Here is a 20,910-nt window from a genome sequence, read left to right on the forward strand (position 1 = left end):
GTAAGCAACAGCTGGACATGGTGACTCACACCTGTAATCACAGCACTTTGGGAGACTGAGGCACGCAGATAGCTTGGGGCCAGGAGTGGAGACTAGGCTGACCAACATGGCGAAACCCGGTCTGTACTAAAAATACAAAAATTAGCCGGGTGTGGAGGCGGGTGCCTGTAATCCCAGCTACTCAGGAGGCTGAGGCACGAGAATCGCTTGAAACCAGGAGGCGGAGGTTGCAGTGAGCCAGGATTGCACCACTGCACTCCAGCCTGGGTAACAGAGTGAGAATCTGTCTCAAAAAAAAACAAAAAAACCTTTAAGCAAGGAAGTTTTTCTTAAGGTTTTGACGTGAAACAGTTTATAGGTATTGTGGCTAATTCTGTAGGTGTGCTTGTATTTAAGCACACAAATTTGGAGGCAGTACAAAGCATGTGAGAAGATAGTTCTTTTGCTCTAGATTGTTGTCTATGGGTAGAACTTTGGCAATATGATTGCCTGCCAACTCTGGTATATAGATTTCCTGAAACAATTATGTATGCCTTCAGATACATAAAATACAGAATTTGGAATACTGCCATAGTGATAACTGAAAATTTAATCTCAACATACCTTGGCAAAAATATAAATCTTAACATATGCCAAATCCATCATATTTGAGACCAGAACCAAAAACCAAAATAGAGAATGATTTTTTTTAAGGAATGTAAATTATTTTGCCTCTTGTGTGAGATAACCACCCCTAATACTGCTGAAAAATCTTAGACTAGTAGTAGGGAAACATACCTAAAGCTTTGATGATTTAGGAATTAAATGTGTATTATATACTCTTCCCAGCAGATTGCATATAGCCAGTAAGGAATCGTAACAGATCAGGATTTATGTATTAGAGCCGTATTCTAGCAAAGGATTCTACCACTGTGAAAATATATGCCTTGTTCACTTATAAGCTGAGATCCTCTGTAGCCAATACATTTCTTGAGGTAATTATCCTAAACTGAGTTGCCTGCAGAAGGACAGCAATAGAGTCATAGGTTGAGGGACAAATATGGGTGAACCTGAAAAGGAAAAGCTAAATATGAGTTGTCTTCACTGCAGATCCCCTTAGCCTAAATTTGCACTTATAACAGGAGATTTAAAATGTATATCAAAAGTAGATTGTATTGTCTACTATTTACCTAGTGGCTTATGTGTACTCATCCTCATAAGAATTGTATAAAATGTAGATGACAATACTGGGGCTTGAAGAAAATTAAGTATTTTTCCTAAATTTAATCAGCTGTCTGGTATGTGGCACAGGTTGGACTCATTCTGAGACCTAACAGTGCAAAATAATATACTGAAAGGGTGAATAAAAAATTTTGTGCTGGAAGTTCACTTGAGTCACTGGACAAGCATAGATAGGCAGGCATGATCTCACTTAAAGTTTGTATCCCTGATTAAGGTCCCATGCTTGTGCACGTTAATTAATATCTTTAAGAAACCTAATATAGTTCAGGTACCCAAGCGATTTTATTTGCGTTTTCCTCCTTCTCCAATAGACCCACTTGTGCTGAGGAGATGCCCAATAGTAGTCATTTAATGAACAGGTCTAGTTCCAAGTTCCTGTTATTTTGTGTGATATCCAGCTACTATCCTCCCTATCCCTTCCATCAAAACAGTTTCCTGATCAAAGGAAAATTATGACTACATTCAACTAAATCAGACTATAAATGGTAATCTTAACTCACGTCCAGATTGTGATCACTGTTTTGTGCACTTATTTTTAGCTCTGTGTTCCTTTTGTTCTGTATCATGCCTTACACTTTCAAGGCCTGGAAGGCAAGGCTAATGTTTGTTTTGTTTTATTTCATTCTTAGCACAACTTTGCATATAATTAGGAACCGAATAAATTTTATGATGATGGTGGTTCTTTTTAAAGCCTGAAATTTATTGATTTGACTTTATTTCATTTGAATACCTTAACATTTAACCAGAGTGCTGGATTGTTTTCATTTGTAGCTATACAAAATTATTTTCCTCATGGAATAATCTTGTCCAAATTAGGAAAATTGGATATTCTTAATACTTAACTCTTAGGTTAAAGAGATGATTTGATATATGACATAAAATTCTTTATATAATATATTCTTGGCACATTTATATCTCATTCATCATCTTACTCATCATTATGTTTGATGACAACTGCCAGTTCTGCTACACGTAACTAACTTGCTCTTCAGTTTTGTCACCTTCATTTTCAGTGAGGAGAAGTGTATCTAGTAGAATGATTGATGAAGACTGAATGGTTGAACTTCGGAGCCTCATTGGACTCTGGTACATGGCAGGATTAATCCCATTTCGAATTCCATGTTTCTTGAAAAACTTAGAGTTCTCTGCCGTTGGATTCCGGAAGTAGATCTTACTGGAGCGTTTTCTAAGAGTTTTTACTGACTTTGTGGCCCGGTAATTGCAGGTTATATATCGGCCAAATGCATCCCGAAATGTCTTATTGAAGAGGGTGTAAACCAAAGGATTCACTCCTGAGGAAACATAGCCTATCCACACAAATATCTCCAGGAGCATTTGGAGAGTAGTTTGGTTACAGGAATCACATAAAACTAAAGTTATGTTTGTAATAAAGAAGGGACACCACATAAGCAAAAAGAGGAAAAACACAATCCCTAGGACTTTTGAGGCTCTCTGTTCATTGGAAATGGTCTGCACTGACTTTTTTCCAATTGTGGATGTTCTTCGCGTAAGTCTTTCATCACTTGAGTTGCACAGAGCCTTGTCCTTTCGAGAACCATCCAGCATTGCCACCTTTTCCGGTGACGAACAAGGTGTTTCATCCCTTTGGAAAACTGTAGACACAGTTGACCATGTTAGGCGTCGAGGTGGCTTGTTTTTGACCAAGTAAGCCTTCTTCTGTAAAGCATGGATAGTGAGAAAGTAGGTAACAATCATAATTGCAAGAGGTGTAAAGAAGGCAGCCAGTGAGCCAAAGAGCATGAAATTGCCAAAACGTTCCTTTGTCAGCACACAAGTGATATTGTTTGGGTTGTCCACATCAGTCTCTATCCCTTTAATAGGGATTGGAATGGCAATGCCTAAGGAAGAGGAAAACAAGATAAATTGAGTCATCTTACGACCTGTAACTCTTAGGTTAGATCCTTTTAGATTGCATCCTTATAACTTTATGCTTGTTGATGCATTATGGGACCCACAATGCAGGATTTGTCAAAGCATTCATCAGTGAAGATTTGACAAACAGAACCTAAGTGAGCACATCTGTTTTTAAACAAAGAGATTGGTTAGTAATTTCAGATTTATAATGAAAGCTCCCCTAAAGCTGTAGTATATCCATGATATGGTGGAGAATGTCTTCATTTATTCTACATTTCTCATATTTTTGTTTTTTAAGCTATCTCAGATTAAGGAAGAGAAATTCAGAAGAGAAGCTGCTTTTTTCTTATTATCCAGTGTAGTTAATCTAGAGGCACTTCAGAGTACATTTATTCAGTATCTTTATTTTGTTTTATCTTTGAGGTTACAGTTTCATTTAACACTTTTGGCCGGGCGCGGTGGCTCAAGCCTGTAATCCCAGCACTTTGGGAGGCCGAGACGGGCGGATCATGAGGTCAGGAGATCGAGACCATCCTGGATAACCCAGTGAAACCCCGTCTCTACTAAAAAATACAAAAAGAAATTAGCCGGGCGAGGTGGCGGGCGCCTGTAGTCCCAGCTACGCGGGAGGCTGAGGCAGGAGAATGGCGTGAACCCAAGAGGTGGAGCTTGCAGTGAGCTGAGATCCGGCCACTGTACTCCAGCCTGGGCGACAGAGCCAGACTCCGTCTCAAAAAAAAAAAAAAAAAAAAAAAAAACCAGTTTTACCTTTTGATATGTGTGAATGTCTTTTAATCCTTTCCATATAAGTTCTTAGGGAAAACCAAAGTTCATTAAAAAGTGCTACTTAAAATTGGAGTGTGTGTGAATTGTGACATTGAGAGATTATGAGTTCTTAATCTTTCTTCTTCTGTGGAAGCCTGGGCAGAGCGGCACTCATGCCTGTAATTCCAGCACTTTGGGAGGCCAAGTAGGGGTGGATCACTTGAGGTCAGGAGTTTGAGACCAGCGTGGCCAACATGGCGAAACCCCATCTCTACTAAAAATATGAAAATTAGCCAGGCGTGGCAGCATGCGCCTGTAGTCCCAGCTACTTGGAAGAAGAAGGTGGGAGAATCACTTGAACCAAGGAGGCCAAGGTTGCAGTGAGTCAAGATCACACCACTGCCCTCCACGCTCAGTGACAGAGTGAGACTCTGTCTCAAAAAAAAAAAAAAAAAAAGAGTTCTTCTATGACATAGGAAAGAAATATACCTCATGTTAATTTTCTGATCTTTAAATACCATGAAGTAAGTATTTAATATGATGTTGCTTAGTGAAGTAGCTTATTAGAAAGACAAATAATACAGGGGTTAACCTGAATCTTTTTCCTTTGAAGCAGCAGATATTTTTTAAATGTCTGAATTAACTGATCTTTAGAAACCTCTGGAATCCTTGTGTTGTTTTGCGAATCCAAGAGCACTCATCTACACACCCTTTTTATGGTAGCTAAGAGCCATTGACAAGAATACGTTCCTCAAACCCTTTCTAACAGAGGTCATTACTTTCTCTACTTTTCCTCATGTACACCACCAGAAAGAGGATTCTGTATACTTGTTCTACACCAGGGGTCGTTATATTACAATTTGAGGACCATTGGCCCACATTGTTTTTGTAAAAGTTTTATTGGCACACTGCCACTCCCATTTGTTAATAACATATTGTCTGTGGCTGCTTTTGTTCTGCAGCAGAGTGGAGGAGCTGTGACAGAAACCATACACACTCTGCAAGCCCAAAATATTTGCTGTCTTACCCTTTATAGAAAAAGTTGACTGACCCCTGCTTTACCCTCTTACTTTCAGATCACCATTCCACTGTTTCTTTCTCCCCAAAAACACTTGCCTTTTGAAGTTTATTTTATCTACTTAATACTCTCTTCTCCATCTTGCTTTTCGGCTAACCTCCATGACATTTGTTCATCTTTGTCAATGGCTTCAGTACCTGCTATAGTCTTCTCTCCACTGCTCCAGTGCCAGCATCTTCCACAACTTCATCCCATTCATGACCCTTCTAAGACCTTAATTTTATGTTTCTTGAACTCTTTGACTCTAATTATTATTATTTGCACTAAAGCCATCCACAGGTCTACTTAAAACAATCCCATATCTAAGATTATGAACTCTAATATTTCCCTTCCTTGTCCTGCTACCCTTCACTCCTAAAGAACTTTTGTTTACTGTTATTTTTACCTCTAGTTCATTCATTCGTCTCAATTTTCACATTCTCTTAACTCATTCTATTGTGAGACTTCATTTCATTCGTCTCAATTTTTACATTCTATTAATATCAAGACACACTACTTTCCTATCCAGCTTGTTGGTCAATAACTAAAAGTTTTCACTGGTACTTTTTATGCCCTTACCCTGTATATTATCATATTTTCTGTTGCCAGGTTATTACCTAGGATAACTATAAATCCAAAAGAAGAGAGTGAGCTCTCTTCAGCATTTTGTATCGTTACTAATTTGTGATCAGTTCTACAAGACAAAGTACAATGAAGTGAAAGAGCATTGATCTTGGCCTTGGTGCTGAAAAGCTGTAAGAGTTCTTAAGCCAACTGATTAAAACCTCTAGGTTTCTTTTTTCTTACCTATAAAAGGAAGAAGTGGATTTCTAAATCTGTATATCATGAGTCTTCCTTTTATTCTTTTTTCTCCTGCATCACTCATCACTTTGTATTAGTGTAATTTGTTTATGTGTCTGCCTTTCTTGAGTGCAAATATTCTTTTTCTTGATCATCTGTATATTCTTTACACTCAGTAAAATGTGATCAATTTATAAATTGATGGTATCCAGCCTTAATTTAGATACCATTTATACCAGTAGGCTGCTTACCTTGTTAGCTTGATCATATTTCACCATTTCAAATATTTTAATTATTCTTAAGGATCCGTTTCTTCAATTTTTTTTCCCTTTCTCTATCTTACTTTCCCACCCCACCCCAATATACACATACCTCACACTCTCCCCCTCCCTCTCCCTCATTGCAGTGAGCTTACCAAATGTGAGTCATCTCACATAATGACATCTCACATAAATGACTTTGTTATAGTTTTCCTCCTCTCCGCTTCAAATTTTAATTTTCACCCATTGTCTCCCATTCCCTTTCTGTAGCTGCTTTTGGGGGACTGGTTCTGCTCTGTCGGCACCTGCTTCCTAAACTAGCCTTTTCTCGCTGTTTTTAAATCTCTTCATTCTGAATAGACTTTTTCTTGGCCCTGCTTTCTTCCCACACCAGAGGAGTAACACAGCTTACTTTTACCTCCAAACTTCAAAGAGGTCCAGCCCTTATTTATATCATCATTTCAGGAATATAAAGGTCAATTTCATTGTTTTGCTTTCTTGCTGTTTTTGCCCCAGTGCTCCTACTCAGATTAGGGAGAAGTAATTTAAGTATTCCAGTATCTTAATTTTTCGCCTCTTTGAAATATTTTTACAAGGAGGAAGCTAATCTGCTGGTCAAACCATTGTAATTTTTGCAGATCTGTTTGTTTTTCTCATACTAACATATAAGAGCTTTGAATGATTTACGCATACTTCATGATAAGAAGTATAACTTTGAATATTATAGATGAGTATAGGGCCATAAGACAATTTAGAAGAAAAAGTATTTCTTTTATAAGTCATTTCTGAACATCAGTATGTTTTCTTTGCATCTCTTAAAGCTTTTAATTAAACATACTCAAAACACTTACGTGCAGTGACTCACACCTGCAATTCCAGCACTTTGGGAGGCTGGGGCAGGGGGATCGCCAGAGCTCAGGAGTTTGAGACTGGGCAACATGACAAACCCTATCTCTACCAAAAATACAAAAATACAAAAATTAACCAGGCGTGGTGGTGTGCGCCTGTAGTCCCAGCTACTTGGGAGGCTGAGGTGGGAGGATCGCTTGAGCCTGGGAAGTCGAGGCAGCAGTGAACCATGATTGTGCCACTGCACTCTAGCCTGGGTGACAGAGCGAGACCCTGTCTCCAAAAAAGAAGAAAACGAAAAACAACCCACTTAAGCAGACACTTAACTACCTTTAATCTGTACACATATGTTCTGAAATGTTGGCTTCCAAGATTAATTTGTGTTCTTTGATATCTGCCTACAAAATGTTTGAGTTGTGATTTTTGTTTTTTCTCTTACAATCTTTTAAAATGTGATTTAAGGTGCATTTCATTTCTTGTTATTTTAATGTAATTACAGGATTCCAAATGCTAGCTAGACCATAATTATCTGTTGGGAAATATGAAAACTGTTCTCAAACTTAACCTTTCTGCAAGTTAGATATCTAAGCAGAAAGAAATCTCAATAAACACTGTGCAGATGGTTCTTTCTGAGAACATGAGCTTTGTTACTCTTCACACTTTTTACCAATAGTATGGTTTAGAAGCCGTATGATAAATGCAGTGACATAAGGAGCTTATGTTAATATATCAGTAGGCTGGCTTGACCTCTCCTGCTGAGTTTCATTGCCTACTAGACCTAGTATTCTCCTAGCCAAGTGGAACCAAAGACTTTGTATACTACCCATACTCTGGCATTCTCTACATACCTATTGAAATTAACCACACCACTGTAATCTTGATGAATGCTGTAGCTCGTGAGTTATATTGATTGGCCTGGATTGGTTTTTTGATGGCTATATAACGATCCACTGAAATGGCACAGAGATGCATGATGGATGCGGTTGAAAAGAGAACGTCAAGGAATAACCAGGCAGGACATAGAACAAGTGGGAGGGGCCACATAGCCTCTGAAAGAAACAAAAACAAGACAAACATTTTCTCCTATAAAATGGCAACCTTCAGTCTACAGTTTTTCAGGTGATACAACTTTTGTCTTTTTTGTTACTCATCTAAAATTTTATAACTTTAACAAGATGATGTTTAACCTCAGATAATGGAGACAACATTAAATTCAATATTTCTGTGGATGGTAACTTTTAAATACATTTTCTATTTTGTATAATAGTTATGCCTTTTTTCTAAGTCGGCAACAGTTTAACTTTTTAGCATTATTGTGACCTTTGCTCTTTTGTTGATTCCATTTGTGATCTTTTTAAAATTTATGTAGTATTGTGACTGGAACTTAACCTTGGTATGTAAATAAAATTTATTTTTAAGCTGATGTTGTATAAAAAGAAAACATTCTACCATATACAGGAAATGGTATGACAAAAAACATTAGAATGGGAGTCCCTGTGACATCTGGGTTTTGGGCTCACTTCTAGCAATAACTGAACAGCAAGATCCTTGTTTATAGCATTCTCTAGTTTGATGAAATAGTGGAATGATTGTTTTAACAGAAATAGTTCTCAAATAAAGATTGCAAAAGGAATGGCTTCAGATTATCTAGAAGAAAAGTAGATTGTTTCCCTTTCTATATTCCATCATTCACTCCAAAAACTGGAGATATAATAATTAGTACAGACTTTTGATTTAAAAAGAAAATCTCAGGGTTAGACGTAGTACTTAATTTATTTAACAAACTCTTTACAAAACACTGCGTACCTCATATAGTCTTAAGCCCTTTAGAAATATTAACCTTAAAAAAATTTTAGGTGTGAATGTGATACTGAATATTCTGCATAGTTTTCTAATCAATTACACAGATGTTCATACATATGTGAATTTAATAGGCATTACATATATACACCCACCACTTTTCAAAATGTGTTTACAGTTTCAAAACAACTAAAATTTTAGAATTCCCCCTAGAATATTTCCATTAGAATCCAGTTTAATGCCTGTAGAAAACAAATGTCATGCATGTGAGATTATCTAAGTCTCTTTTAGGATTTGATTGTTATATGTCCACTGATAATATATAATCTACTTTTCTTCTGGCTATTGCAGGTATATCTGACTTTGACAGGTACAAAGTGATTGTCATAATTGAAGGAAAACCAGGATAATCATCTCAGGGTTACAGAACAACAAGAGACCCTTCTATTGTGAACTGTTTAAATTTAAGGAGCCTGGGGGTGGAGAGAGATTAAAATCTCAGAACAAAAAAAAAAAAAAAAAAAAAGCATAATTTAGGGGCAGAGTTCTTAAATAGGTTTGGCTATGTTATTTTCAAGCATCAAGTAGGAGATTTTTTAAAAGTCAGGTAGTATTTCAGTGAAAAATATTTGGGCACTTCACAAAGTATCCAAAAGGTAGCAGGTCTGACACATCCACTTTTTGGTGCCTTCTGTTTCCAGAGTTGGTATGTGGCATTCTGAAAAGGAATATTAAAATATTTCTTCCTAGGAACAAAATAACAAAATCAGCACAAACTTTTACTCAAAAAGAATAAATGATTGGACTTAGTTCCATGTTCAGCAGCTTCTTAAAAAGGGATGAAAGCATCAAGTGGAAGGGGTCATTCATGATTTTCAGTGTATTGCTGTAAACTTTTCATGCTTGTTGAATGGGAGGTAGGAAGTGATAGAGGTGGTACATTTTAGATTTATTGAGCTGGAAGGAACCTTAGAGATTACCATTGATCTTGCAGATGAGTAAATTCAGGTATGATTAAGTCTGAATGCAGGGGTAAGGAGGGGAGGCATTTATTCATTGAAATTTAAATATTATTTGAAAGTGTTCTTTAGAACTGCCACTCAGAGTTTGCTGTTAAGATGGAGAGTGAGGATCGGTATCACCTGGGTACTTAGATATTCGGGCTCTTGGGTCTCATCTCAGACCTACTGTATCAGACTCTGCAATTAAACAAGGTTTCCAGGTGATTTGTGTGCAAATTAACATTTGAGAAGCAGTGCTTTGGAAGACTTTCTGGGAAGGTTTGTGTCTGACTCTTAAAAGATGCTCTTAGTGTGCTGTTGTAGGGTTGGTTATAGGCACTTGAAATGTCTCATGGAAAGGAACTAATGGGAGGCCTCTCAGAATAAATTAAGTCAGAGAAACGGATGTTTTGGGAAAATCTAATCAATTGGATTTTCTCACTCTTAGCCGTAGCATTCAGATTTTCTGTCATTTAGTGGAAAAGGACCTTGGACACAGGCAGCTTTAAAGCGAACTAACAGTCTAAGTAGAGTGAAAAGAATTATTTTAGAGTTTGTAGTAGAAACTACTAAAAATGAGGATACATTCTAAACTGAGCTGAAGTTCTAGATTTACGACTGTAAGTAGGGTGGTAGAAAAATACTCATCTAGAGCATTTTTTTCCACAAAATATATTTAATAAGCTTGTTATATAAAATCAAACACTTAACATTGTCAACATTTCTTCAATAATTCAAACTCACTGATATCTAACTCTGGGAGTAGTTTGTATTTTGGAAGACTTCCTAAGCTAAAAGTATATTTACATATTTACAACACATGTAAATATAACTGAAGAACTACTTCAAATAATGTTGAAATTCACAGAATTGTAGAGATTTATAGTTTAGAAGTGTCACCAAATTGTTTGCAATCAAATGTACAGCACTAATTATGAAAAATGTTTTACCAAAAGGGGGAGAAAAACTGGGAGGGAAATATATGATGTTAAAGTCCTGTGATAAATACTTAGAAGATTAAAAAGTAATAATATACAATCGATTTAATGACCAAAATTTTTTTTTGAATCCCTGATTGTAATTTTTGGTAGCTTCACCCAGTCTTTCAGAAGGCAGTATGCTATGCTGTCAGGAACTCTCCACTGTCTCATCAGAGCCATGCTAAATGCAGTAACAGCCCTGGCTGAAAATAAGGAAGATGATGTTAGCAACTTTGAGTTTCACACATCTTCTCCATACAGGCTAAGTACTTATGCTTACATGTATTCCTGAAAGATTAAAAGGCCCGTCACCCATTCATACCAAAAAATACTTTCTCAACATGCTTTAAAAGGATTCCTTACTTTGTTTTTATTTTTTTATTTTTTATTTTTTGAGACAAGGTCTGACTCTCTCTCCCAGGCTGCAGTGCAAGTGATGCGATCTTGACCCTGCAACCTCTGCCTCTCGGGCTCAAGCCTTCCTCTGACCTCAGCCTCCCAAGTAGCTGGGACTAGAGGCACATACCATCATACCCGGCTAATTTTTTTGTATTTTTTGTAGAGATGGGGTTTCACCATGTTGCCCAGGCTGGTCTTAAACTCGTGAACTCAAGCGATCCACCCACCTCGGCCTCCCAAAGTGCCGGGATTACAGGCATGAGCGACCATGCCCAGCTGGGTTCCTTACTTTGGAGGAGGGAGACAAACATACATCATATATAAATATTTATCACATAAGGTATCAGAGATATTGATTGCAGTTAAGGATTTAAAAGGCAGGTAATTATTGTGTTGTATCTTAGGTTTCCTTCCTTTAAGTCCTTACTCTCTCTAACATGTTTTAAAATGGTTTGCCAACTATTTAAACTTGTCTGTTTAGCTATTCTAGTTATGGATTATACTTCTGAAGATTAAGGTTTAGAAAATTCTAGTCATAAATCTAGTAGCCATAAGCAGGAAGCCATAAGAAAACTCATATAAAAAATATTTGTCTTTGGAATTTGACCATCTGATGCACATACTCCTAATTGTGGGCTAAGAAGGAAAGTTTGTTTAGCGCTGATTTAAGTAACCCTTTGAAGCCCTGTTAGCGTCACTTTACGCAGAAAGAATTTATAAACTCATTCCCACTTAAAATTCACTAGAATTTTCTTATTACAGTTAGTGCTTTATTGTTAACAGAAATATTGAGATGTGATACAGAATTTTCTTTAAGAAAGAATGAGACTGAAATTTAAGATTAAAAGAGATGAATCTTTATAATTCCAAGCCTTTCTGATTTCAAGTTACATGAAACACTGGTGGATAGTTTTTATGAAACTAACATAAAACAAAAAGATAGCCGCATTAAATTAATAGAAACCCTATATTAATATAAACCCTATATGCAAAAAAGAAAAAGAGGCTTTTGTAAATGCCTAATAGATTTGGGTAATCTAAGAATTTATAGAAATTAAAAACAGTTCTGGGCGGATCATGAGGTCAAGAGATCGAGACCATCCTGGCTAACCCAGTGAAACCCCGTCTCTACTAAAAAATACAAAAAACTAGCCGGGCGTGGTGGCGGGCGCCTGTAGTCCCAGCTACTCGGGAGGCTGAGGCAGGAGAATGGCGTGAACCCGGGAGGCAGAGCTTGCAGTGAGCTGAGATCCAGCCACTGCACTCCAGCCTGGGGGGGACAGAGCGAAACTCCATCTCAAAAAAAAAAAAAAAACAGTTCTCAACACACTTGTTTTATAAAGGGACTTTTCCTAGTCTAGAGACTTTCATTCTAAAATCGTTTTTTAGTTAGTATTAATTTAGTTAGCTCAAAGTCAGAAAAGTTTATTTCTATTTAGAATAACTAAATTAAAGGTTAAGTTGGTGTTGTGAAATACTTTATTTCAAAACGTTTATTTTAGGAGTTTTGGTTTTAAGAATTTCTAATTACATTTATTTGTTGTAATGTATTATATCCCATGTACTTCCACAAAGACTTAGGACATTGAAAATTTGAAACAACGAAGTGAAACAGTTACATATTTAAATAGAAAGAAAGAAAGAAAAGTGTATCTAAGAGTCAGTCTGAGGGAAATAAGTTAGTAGGTTCAACTAAATTAATTACTGTTATTCTAGGGCTCTACATTAGACTCTTTTCATTAAAATTAAAGAATAATAGCATTTCTGCAAATGCGTGAAATAATTACAAACTGAATATTAAAGCAACAAAACAAGTCCTAGATGGGTCTTGTCTTATACACAATTGTTTAATTATCTAAAGAATATCAGTAGCACAAATATTTTGTTGTTTAAAATGAAGATTATGCTTTAAATACTGCCATACATAAGGGATGGTAGGAGTTGTCATTCAGTTATGTAAATTGTCATTTGTCTCCTAGACAAGGTTCAACAACTTCATAAGTATGGGCCCAGGTCTAATACCTTCCACAGAAAAGAGATCTTGCAGTCATCTGAAGGGATTTGTACAAGTATAGGTCGATGCTCAAGTATTCTTTTCCACTTAATATGAAATATAACTTTAACAGAAAAGAATATTGAGATCTAACTTGTCCCTAAGAGGGGAAAAAAATTTCTGTGATCCTCTTAACAGTTACGTGGGGTTATTTAAGATATAATTGTTGGTTCTCTATGCCAAATATGACAGTTTTGGCTGGTCACATTTCTCATTGGCATTTGAGAAAGCAGAGTAATAAAGGTTAAGAGTGTGAATTCTAGAATCAGTCCTCCTGGGTTTAAATCATGTCTCTGCCACTTTGTAATCTTGAACAGATTACTTATCTCTCTGCTTCTCTGTCCTCTGTAAAACGAGGATAATAGTACCTGTTTTATAGGATTGCTTTAATAGAGTTTATATGGATGATGATTAAATACACGTGAAGTGTTTAGAACAGTTCCTGGCATAAAGAGAGCACTCAATAAATGTTAGTGCTTATTACTGTTATTTAACAGAAACTAGCCAGCTAACTCAACCATGAAAACACTCCTACATAGAAACAACAAGCCAAATCATCAGTATGAAATAAGAGTGTTTGTCTTTTCTACCTGCTGTAGCAAAAGTGCATACATCTGATTCAGCTTAAAACTTTAAGCTATACTTTCAGGGGGTGAGGGAGGATGGGCTGAGAACAGTTTAACTCTGTTTAACTTTGAATTAAATTTGTCAAAGTATGTTTTTTACTGACATTGAACTTTAACTGCTGTTTATTTTATGTATGATACAGGAAAATAACCTGTATGCATTGCATGCCTGGGTTTTTTATTGGTTTGGGTATTTTTGTTTGTTTGTTTTTGCTTTCTTTTGAATTAGTACAAAAACCTGAGGATTTTTACTAGAAACCCCGTATCTTGATGAGACAGACTTATTTTATCTGAAACCTGCTTAACCTTTGGGCAGCTTTTTAGTTTGGAAAGTTAGGTTATACCATTTGTCCGGAAAATAATTAGCATCAGTCCATAAATCTGGGACATAAAATGTTTCCCTTTGGAGGATGTAAAAGACTATTTTTAAAGGCATTCCAAGTGGGCTGTTCCTATAGAGTTTACAGAGGTTCTCAGTTCATGAACTTATTGCAGCAGGCAAATCATAAATAGTTCTTATGTCCAAAAAGAACATGATTTTCAAATATACATTTATCTCAGAAATTCTAATGCTTCTGTCTTTATCTTCCAGGAAAGACATAGTTCAGTTCAAATTATTGTTTAAAAGTTTCTGTTTTGTTTTTTACCTTTTACCTTTTGAGCATATGAGTTATCCTGGGTTTCATTGTCTAATATGATAGTATTTTAAATGTTTTAAGCAATTTAATGCTTACAAAATTTTTTCCTGGTTTTTAAAATTTCCGCTTTATAATAAGAAGTGACTTTAATTAATTGCTTTTCTCCTCCATTTCAGAACTGGGTAGGCTAACATTTTACTGCATAAATGAATAACTGCCATTTTTCTCTTACTGCTATACATTTGTTTCATCTCTGATTAGACTTACATCTCAACCAAATCATATTTAATTTGCATGCAGTACTCTACCAATTACTATTAGTGCTTATAAGATGCTGGGCCCTGCTTGTCAAGGTGATTGAACTCTGAAATAATAAATGACTTGCCTGATCCAACACAGGAGAACCAGGATTCAAACCCTGGGATGCCGTGCTTCAAACAGCCGTCTTTCAGCCATTTTATATACTCTCTTTCAGCTATACCAAGGATACTGTTTGAACTTATAGATCATGAGGCATTAATTAAAACTTAAGTTATAGCCAGGTTTGGTGGCTCACGCCTGTAATCCCAACACTTTGGGAGGCTGAGGCACGTGGATCACCTGAGGTTAGTAGTTCAAGACCAGCCTGGTCCACATGGCAAAACCCCATCTCTACTAAAAATACAAAACTTAGCCAAGTGTGGTGGCTTGTGCCTGTAGTCCCAGCTGCTCAGGAGGCTAAGGCAGGAGAATTGCTTGAACCTGTGGATGGAGGTTGCAGTGAACCGAGATCATGCCACTGATGCCCAATGGATGGCCAGATGCCATATTTTTCCCTGTTACTTTTTTTTTTTTTTTTTTTGAGATGGAGCCTTGCTCTGTCACCCAGTCTAGTGTACAGTGGCGCAATCTCGGCTCACTGCAACTCTGCCTCCCGAGTTCAAGCTATTCTCCTGCCTCAGCCTGCCGAGTAGCTGGGACTACAGGCGCGTGCCACCACACCCGACTAATTTTTGTATTTTTAGTAGGGACGGGGTTTCGCCATGTTGGCCAGGCTGGTCTCGAACTCCTGACCTCAGGTGATCCATCCGTTTCAGCCTCCCAAAGTGCTGGGATTATAGGCATAAACCACTGTGCCCAGCCTCCCCTGTTACTTTTTAAATCACTTATAAAATGAAAGAAAGAAAGGTTCAGAGAAACTCTTAAATGGTGAATATCCTGTCTTTTTTATATCAGCATAAGATGTTGTTTTCTTGCTCAAGTATTTCTAATATAGGTATTTTCAAGCCTTATGTTATAAGTTGTTGATTTGTGATCATGGATTTTAGGAATTATGGACAAGACAATAAAAAACTAGAACTGTAAAGATCAAGTCCAGTGCTCCCAGATAGGAAGAAGTGGCAGAAAAATTGACCTAGCACAACTCATTTGAAAGACAATGTTGTGCCTAAGTTGTCATAATCTTGGGAAAATAGGAATTCAAACTGTGTATTGCTAAATAGTATACAGATCAGTGATTGAAAAATATCTCTCGGTATAAGGACACAAGGGCCACTTTTATATTTTACTGCTCTTATTTTTAAATTTTCATTTTATTAGACCACTAGCTAGTATAGTTTTTCTGTTACTTTCATTGAATTCCCCTGAGATAGCTAAAATTATTGTTCATAGTGATAATCTTTTATCATAGAACCAAGAACACTTGTTTGTACAAACGTCAGAAGTCCTAAAGATTACCACTACAATAAGAGTGTAAATAAAGTCTAATTCTGCTTTTTAAAGTTATCAGAAGTTCTTATAAAGGCATTAGTTTAGAAAAATCTTAGTGTTTATTACTTTGCAAAAGGTTATAAAAATATCTTAGTATTTGAAGTCAGCTTTTCATTTGTACATGCAGTTCCCAATTTATAAATTCATCCTTTGAAGTTTGTTAGAGGGCAACATGTGTTTTTTTCCTACATTTTTTCATAGAAATTGAATTATGCTTTAAATAATTAATGCCATAATGTATTAGAAAATGTATTAGATAGTGGTTCCCAGATTTATTCATTTTTTAAAAACCTACAAACCCCACTATACAACTTAATTCTGATAGTAAAAGTGTGTGGGGCTATAAAAGATTTTATTTTGTAATTAGAAATTGACAAATGTGAGTCAGGTATGGTGGCATATGCCTGTAATCCTAGCTACTTGAGAGGCTGAAGCCAGAGGATCGCTTGAACCCAGGAGTTTGAGGCCAGCCCAGGCAACATTGCCAGACCCCATCTGTATTAAAATAAATAAATAAAAGTAAATTTAAAAGTTTAACATTTGGAAGAATGAAATACTATTAAAATATCTATCAATTATTTAAGACATAAATATGAAGACATTTCACATATTTTATGTTAACATATGTTGGGTTTTCTGCTAATTATATTGCTATCTTGGGTACCAACATTTTTTAAATATACACTTAAAATTTTCGGCTGCTGGATACCTATTTTTCTATAGAATACATGGAATTATCTTTGTTATCTTTGTATTTTGTTTGTTAGCTCACTTTAATTCTGTGGTACTTTACCTTTTAAGATTCCTTAACTATTTAGCTGATAATTTAAATATCTACCATGGTATTTTGCATATAACTTAAAATATTTTTTATATTTATGGGCTCAAAGATTTTAAAGCTAAAATTCACTTCTGCATCATTCTTTCAATTGCATGTATTGAATGACGTATTAAATGTTATGGTAGTCTGAAATAAGCATTTTGACATTTTCTGTTTGCCTAGCAAAGCACAGTTTGAAGAGTATGATTTTACATCTTAAGCTACTATTATGTACATGGAGATGAGAGCTGGAATCATATGCCTGTACAATATTTATCAAATATGCATATATATTTCTACCTAATACTTTCTTTTAAGCTTTATTCAGAATTAGGGTACTTTATGTTCTCTATTATAGTTAAGACTTCTTAATTATTTTTCATGGTTTCCTGCAGTGTTAGATTACTTAAAATATTACAAATTTATAAGACAGAGGGAGATAGACTGTTAATTATTAGAAAGTCTAATTAAAGCAGTAGAACCTTACTCATTACTGCTTGTCCTGCCACATAATTTTCTTGATTTATTTTAAAGCCCAGGTAAATGTTGATTTAAAATGGAAGGTTTAAACCTGTTACCATCTGATAATAGTTTTAGATATCTTTCTGTTATTACTTATAAAATTGTAATGTGTAAAACCTGGGTATAATAGTTGGAATAGCAGGGGTTTTTTACTTTCTAATAGTGGATTCTGGTTTAATAAATTTTACTTCTATAACTTAAAATATTTTTATCTTCATATAAGTAAATATAATTCTAAGAAACAATATCTGCCACAAGTAATCATTTTCCTTAGGTAGTTTATGAATGGAATATCAGTTTACACCAAGCACTGAATAAGTTAAATATCCTTTTAATGCTGATTCCAAGGGTCTAGAAGCCCTCATAATTCATCAGCAGAATTATTTGTGTTTACCCAAATTTTATAACTAGAGATAATATGCATAAATCTGGAACTACTTATATCTATTTTTTTATTATAACAAACTAAGATTTCAGTGTCAAACTATACTGTACCTTTTATTATCACAATAACTAGGTTTTAATCCACTTATGAACTTAGAGGTCTATCAAGAACACAGATGCCCATATATCATAAAAAATTAAATAGATGAATCATGTCTTTGGACACTCTGAGCCAAACCATTTCCTTCAGCAACTAAACATAATTTTTCTTAACATGACACTTACGAAGGAATTGTGTTCGAGTTTATAATATACAAACTATTAAGAGCTATAATAAGGATTTTTGGACAATTCCAATTTTAAACTGAGGTTTAGCGATTTAAATTGGGATTTAGTGATTCAAAGACCTTATCGTTAACCCAGCACATACCTGTCCCGGAAGTGTCCTAGTTATTGCTTTAAGGAAAAAAAGTATCAATGTAGAAAAGTTAAGGTATAGACCTATTCATTGTAATTTATAGATAATATATTCAGAATCTATAAATATCACTAACTTGAATGACTTTTTAAATGATTTTATTAGATAGCTTAGGAGGGAGAAAAATGGCTTCCAAAAAATATTTTTTTCTCTTTAAAACTGATGATCAACCATAGAAAATGATGTAAAACAAGGGACCGTGTACTTGCCGCATCTTTAAATAGTCCAAGTTCATCTTTTATTTCAACAAAAATAAAGATTAAATGAGTGCCCATTCTCTAATAGTATATCATAGTTCTGTGGTTTGATGGCACAAACAAAGTGAAATACTTACCAAACATTATTGTCAAGAGGGCAATTGGCATCACAAACAATCCAACCAGCAAATCAGCCACCGCCAAGGACATTAGAAAGTAATTAGTAGCATACTGCAGCTTTTTCTCCAGCGAAACAGCCAGAATAACAAGGGTATTTCCACCAATTGTGGGTATTATCACCATGAGTATCAGAAGAGCTGCCCAGTGCAGTTTATTTCCCTGTTCCTCAACAATCTGTTTCATTTCCTCTGGTATTGATTCTGTCTGTAATCCAGACCAGTTAGAAGAGATAACGTGAACAAAGGTGCTCTGCAAAATGTGCTCAGGCATTGTGCTTTGAAGTTCAGACACTCTGTAAGAGAGAGCCATTTGCTGTTTTTCTGTGATTCAATCCCGTTCCGAACAGTGGTCAGCATGGTTAGTAGCTACACTGGTCATCTGTTTTTTTAAGGCATTGTACCCATGTCAAACACTCGAAAGCCACAGTTGACACATTCCTTTAAAAAAAAAAAATCCAAGTTCTCTAAAATGAGCTTATATACACATCTGTCCATGTTTGTAGGTAAGATCTCCAAGTATTTATTATTTTCTAAAGGCTTAAATTTAGAAGAGCTCAGTGAAAAGAAACTGATAGCTGTGAAGAAAAATAGGAGATATATATATATATATCTAATATATATATATTTAGTTTCTCTCTCTTTTTCTACCGTAGTTGTAGAGTCATGTTTGAACTTGCATGCCAGAGAGTTCCCCCTAGATACAAAATACATAGATTGCATTATTTTATTCATTTCTGAAAGTGGTAAAAACTCTTGAACTTCATAGCCCTTCCCTTAGTAAGTCTGTTGTGCATTTGTGACAATGCAGCCAGTTCTCCAAGTATACTATATTTCTGATATTCCTCAGTTAATGAAACAGAAGACACATTAATTTTTTCAATGGTTGTAATAAAAAGTTAAGTGTTTCCTGACCCTTCAATGTCTTTTTACCTTTACTTACAGAAGAATAGAAAAGTCGAAACACAATAGTTCAGAATAGAACTTTTAGTATGTGCTGACCACCCACCTGGAAACACTCCAAGCCCAACAAGGGTCTAAATGAATTATTTACCAGCTAGGAATCCTTATATGTAATTGGCTTTGTCTGACTAGGTTTGTAAGTACTAATATAAATGTCATTTTAGATTTCCTTTATTTTGAGAGAAGGAGAATAAATAGATATTACTAGGATCCATATAATTGTTTTTAGTAATTTCATCTCTCATGGTGTATTTTTGCAACAATTGTGTTCTAAATTTAATCACTAAATTTACCAAATTCAAACCAATTTTTTTGGTTGTTGTTTTAAGTAGTGTTTTTTTGTTTTAACCTTCCCAGTTGCCTTGAGAAGAAAGGGAAACCAAAAGGAAAATTAAACCATTTATTTGTTCATGAAATGTACAAATCACATTTTAAAAAACTCTCCTTTAGCATTACTAAATTTTTCATTTTGATTTTTAAACCGCTGAATAGAAATGAAAGTTTATAATAGCAGAATTCTTGAAGATTTAAAAAAAAAAAACCTTTAGATTAATTCCATATGTGTTTGTTAAATGCTTACCTCTGGTTTCGTTGTTATTTTGCCGAGCATGTCATCTTATGTGTTCACTGGACTTGCTTGCTGCTGTGACTGAAATCCTCCTCCCATTGACTTATTCTGAGCCTCTAGCACAGGCGGTTGAAAGCAGTGAAACAAATATGTTGGATAGCTGCAAGCATGCCAAGGAGGTTATTTCCTCTTTTGATACATTCATTTTTAGAGAGTAGCAGCATTCATTGTAATTCTTAAATCACTGTTAAGCATGTTGAACCAGTTCATGGCCCTTATTCAAGTTATATTTTTAAGAGCTCTCTTTAATGTTTGGGGGACTGTAATAAACTTGATCATTTTAGCTTCAGATAGTTTTGTTTGGGATTACGCCTGAGCTGTTTTTCCCATTTGAGAAAAAATAAGATATAATCTAGCTATTGTAGAGGTTTCATTCTATGAAGATTCTGCCCTTTTAAAAGCCTATAGTGATTTCTGCAGTTTCTGTTTCTAGCAGTGAAACAAGATTCTTTTCTAGCTTTTGTGCCTTTGCTGTGGAACACCATTAATTTGCTCTGGTTGCAACCTTATATAGAAGAGCACAGAAAGGCCTGAATTCTACATGTATACATAGGTTTTAGCAGAAACTTTTTTACTGCTTATTTTTAAACAGATGATCTCTGGGTTTAGGAGTGGTTCACAGCTTTTTTTCCCCGTAGATTTTACATTGAAGAAAATACAAGTAATGA

The 20,910-nt window shown here is 35.5% G+C and overlaps 2 protein-coding genes across 4 annotated transcripts in view; one reads left to right on the forward strand and one right to left on the reverse strand.

The window, feature by feature from the left end:
• The window catches only part of PSMD1 (proteasome 26S subunit, non-ATPase 1), a 122,278-nt gene that overhangs the window by 52,531 nt on the left and 48,837 nt on the right, over positions 1-20,910 (forward strand).
• On the reverse strand, positions 1,901-20,327 carry HTR2B (5-hydroxytryptamine receptor 2B). 3 transcript variants are annotated; one of them, XM_028831205.2, is made up of 4 exons: positions 20,195-20,327; positions 18,613-19,092; positions 7,677-7,877; positions 1,901-3,080 (listed from the first exon to the last, which is right to left on the reverse strand). In XM_028831205.2, the coding sequence occupies exons 2-4, from the start codon at positions 18,962-18,964 to the stop codon at positions 2,188-2,190; spliced, it is 1,446 nt and encodes a 481-aa protein (XP_028687038.1). In that variant the 5' UTR covers positions 18,965-19,092; positions 20,195-20,327; the 3' UTR covers positions 1,901-2,187. The 3 variants fall into 3 exon arrangements, with proteins under 3 accessions (XP_028687038.1, XP_077813999.1, XP_028687039.1); XM_077957873.1 differs by having other exon boundaries at positions 18,613-18,947; positions 20,195-20,305; XM_028831206.2 differs by lacking the exon at positions 7,677-7,877.

The sequence above is a fragment of the Macaca mulatta genome, chromosome 12 (assembly GCF_049350105.2).
Source record: "Macaca mulatta isolate MMU2019108-1 chromosome 12, T2T-MMU8v2.0, whole genome shotgun sequence".
Classification (NCBI taxonomy): Eukaryota; Metazoa; Chordata; class Mammalia; order Primates; family Cercopithecidae; genus Macaca; species Macaca mulatta.

Excerpts from the sequence above, each read along its gene's own strand:
- HTR2B (XM_028831205.2), bottom strand. The coding sequence starts at position 18,964 with ATGGCTCTCTCTTACAGAGTGTCTGAACTTCAAAGCACAATGCCTGAG. Across the intron at positions 7,878-18,612 it reads CCTCTTGACAATAATGTTTG|AGGCTATGTGGCCCCTCCCA; the intron begins GTAAGTATTTCA and ends TGTTTCTTTCAG. Across the intron at positions 3,081-7,676 it reads GGTGTGGTTAATTTCAATAG|GCATTGCCATTCCAATCCCT; the intron begins GTATGTAGAGAA and ends CCTCTTCCTTAG.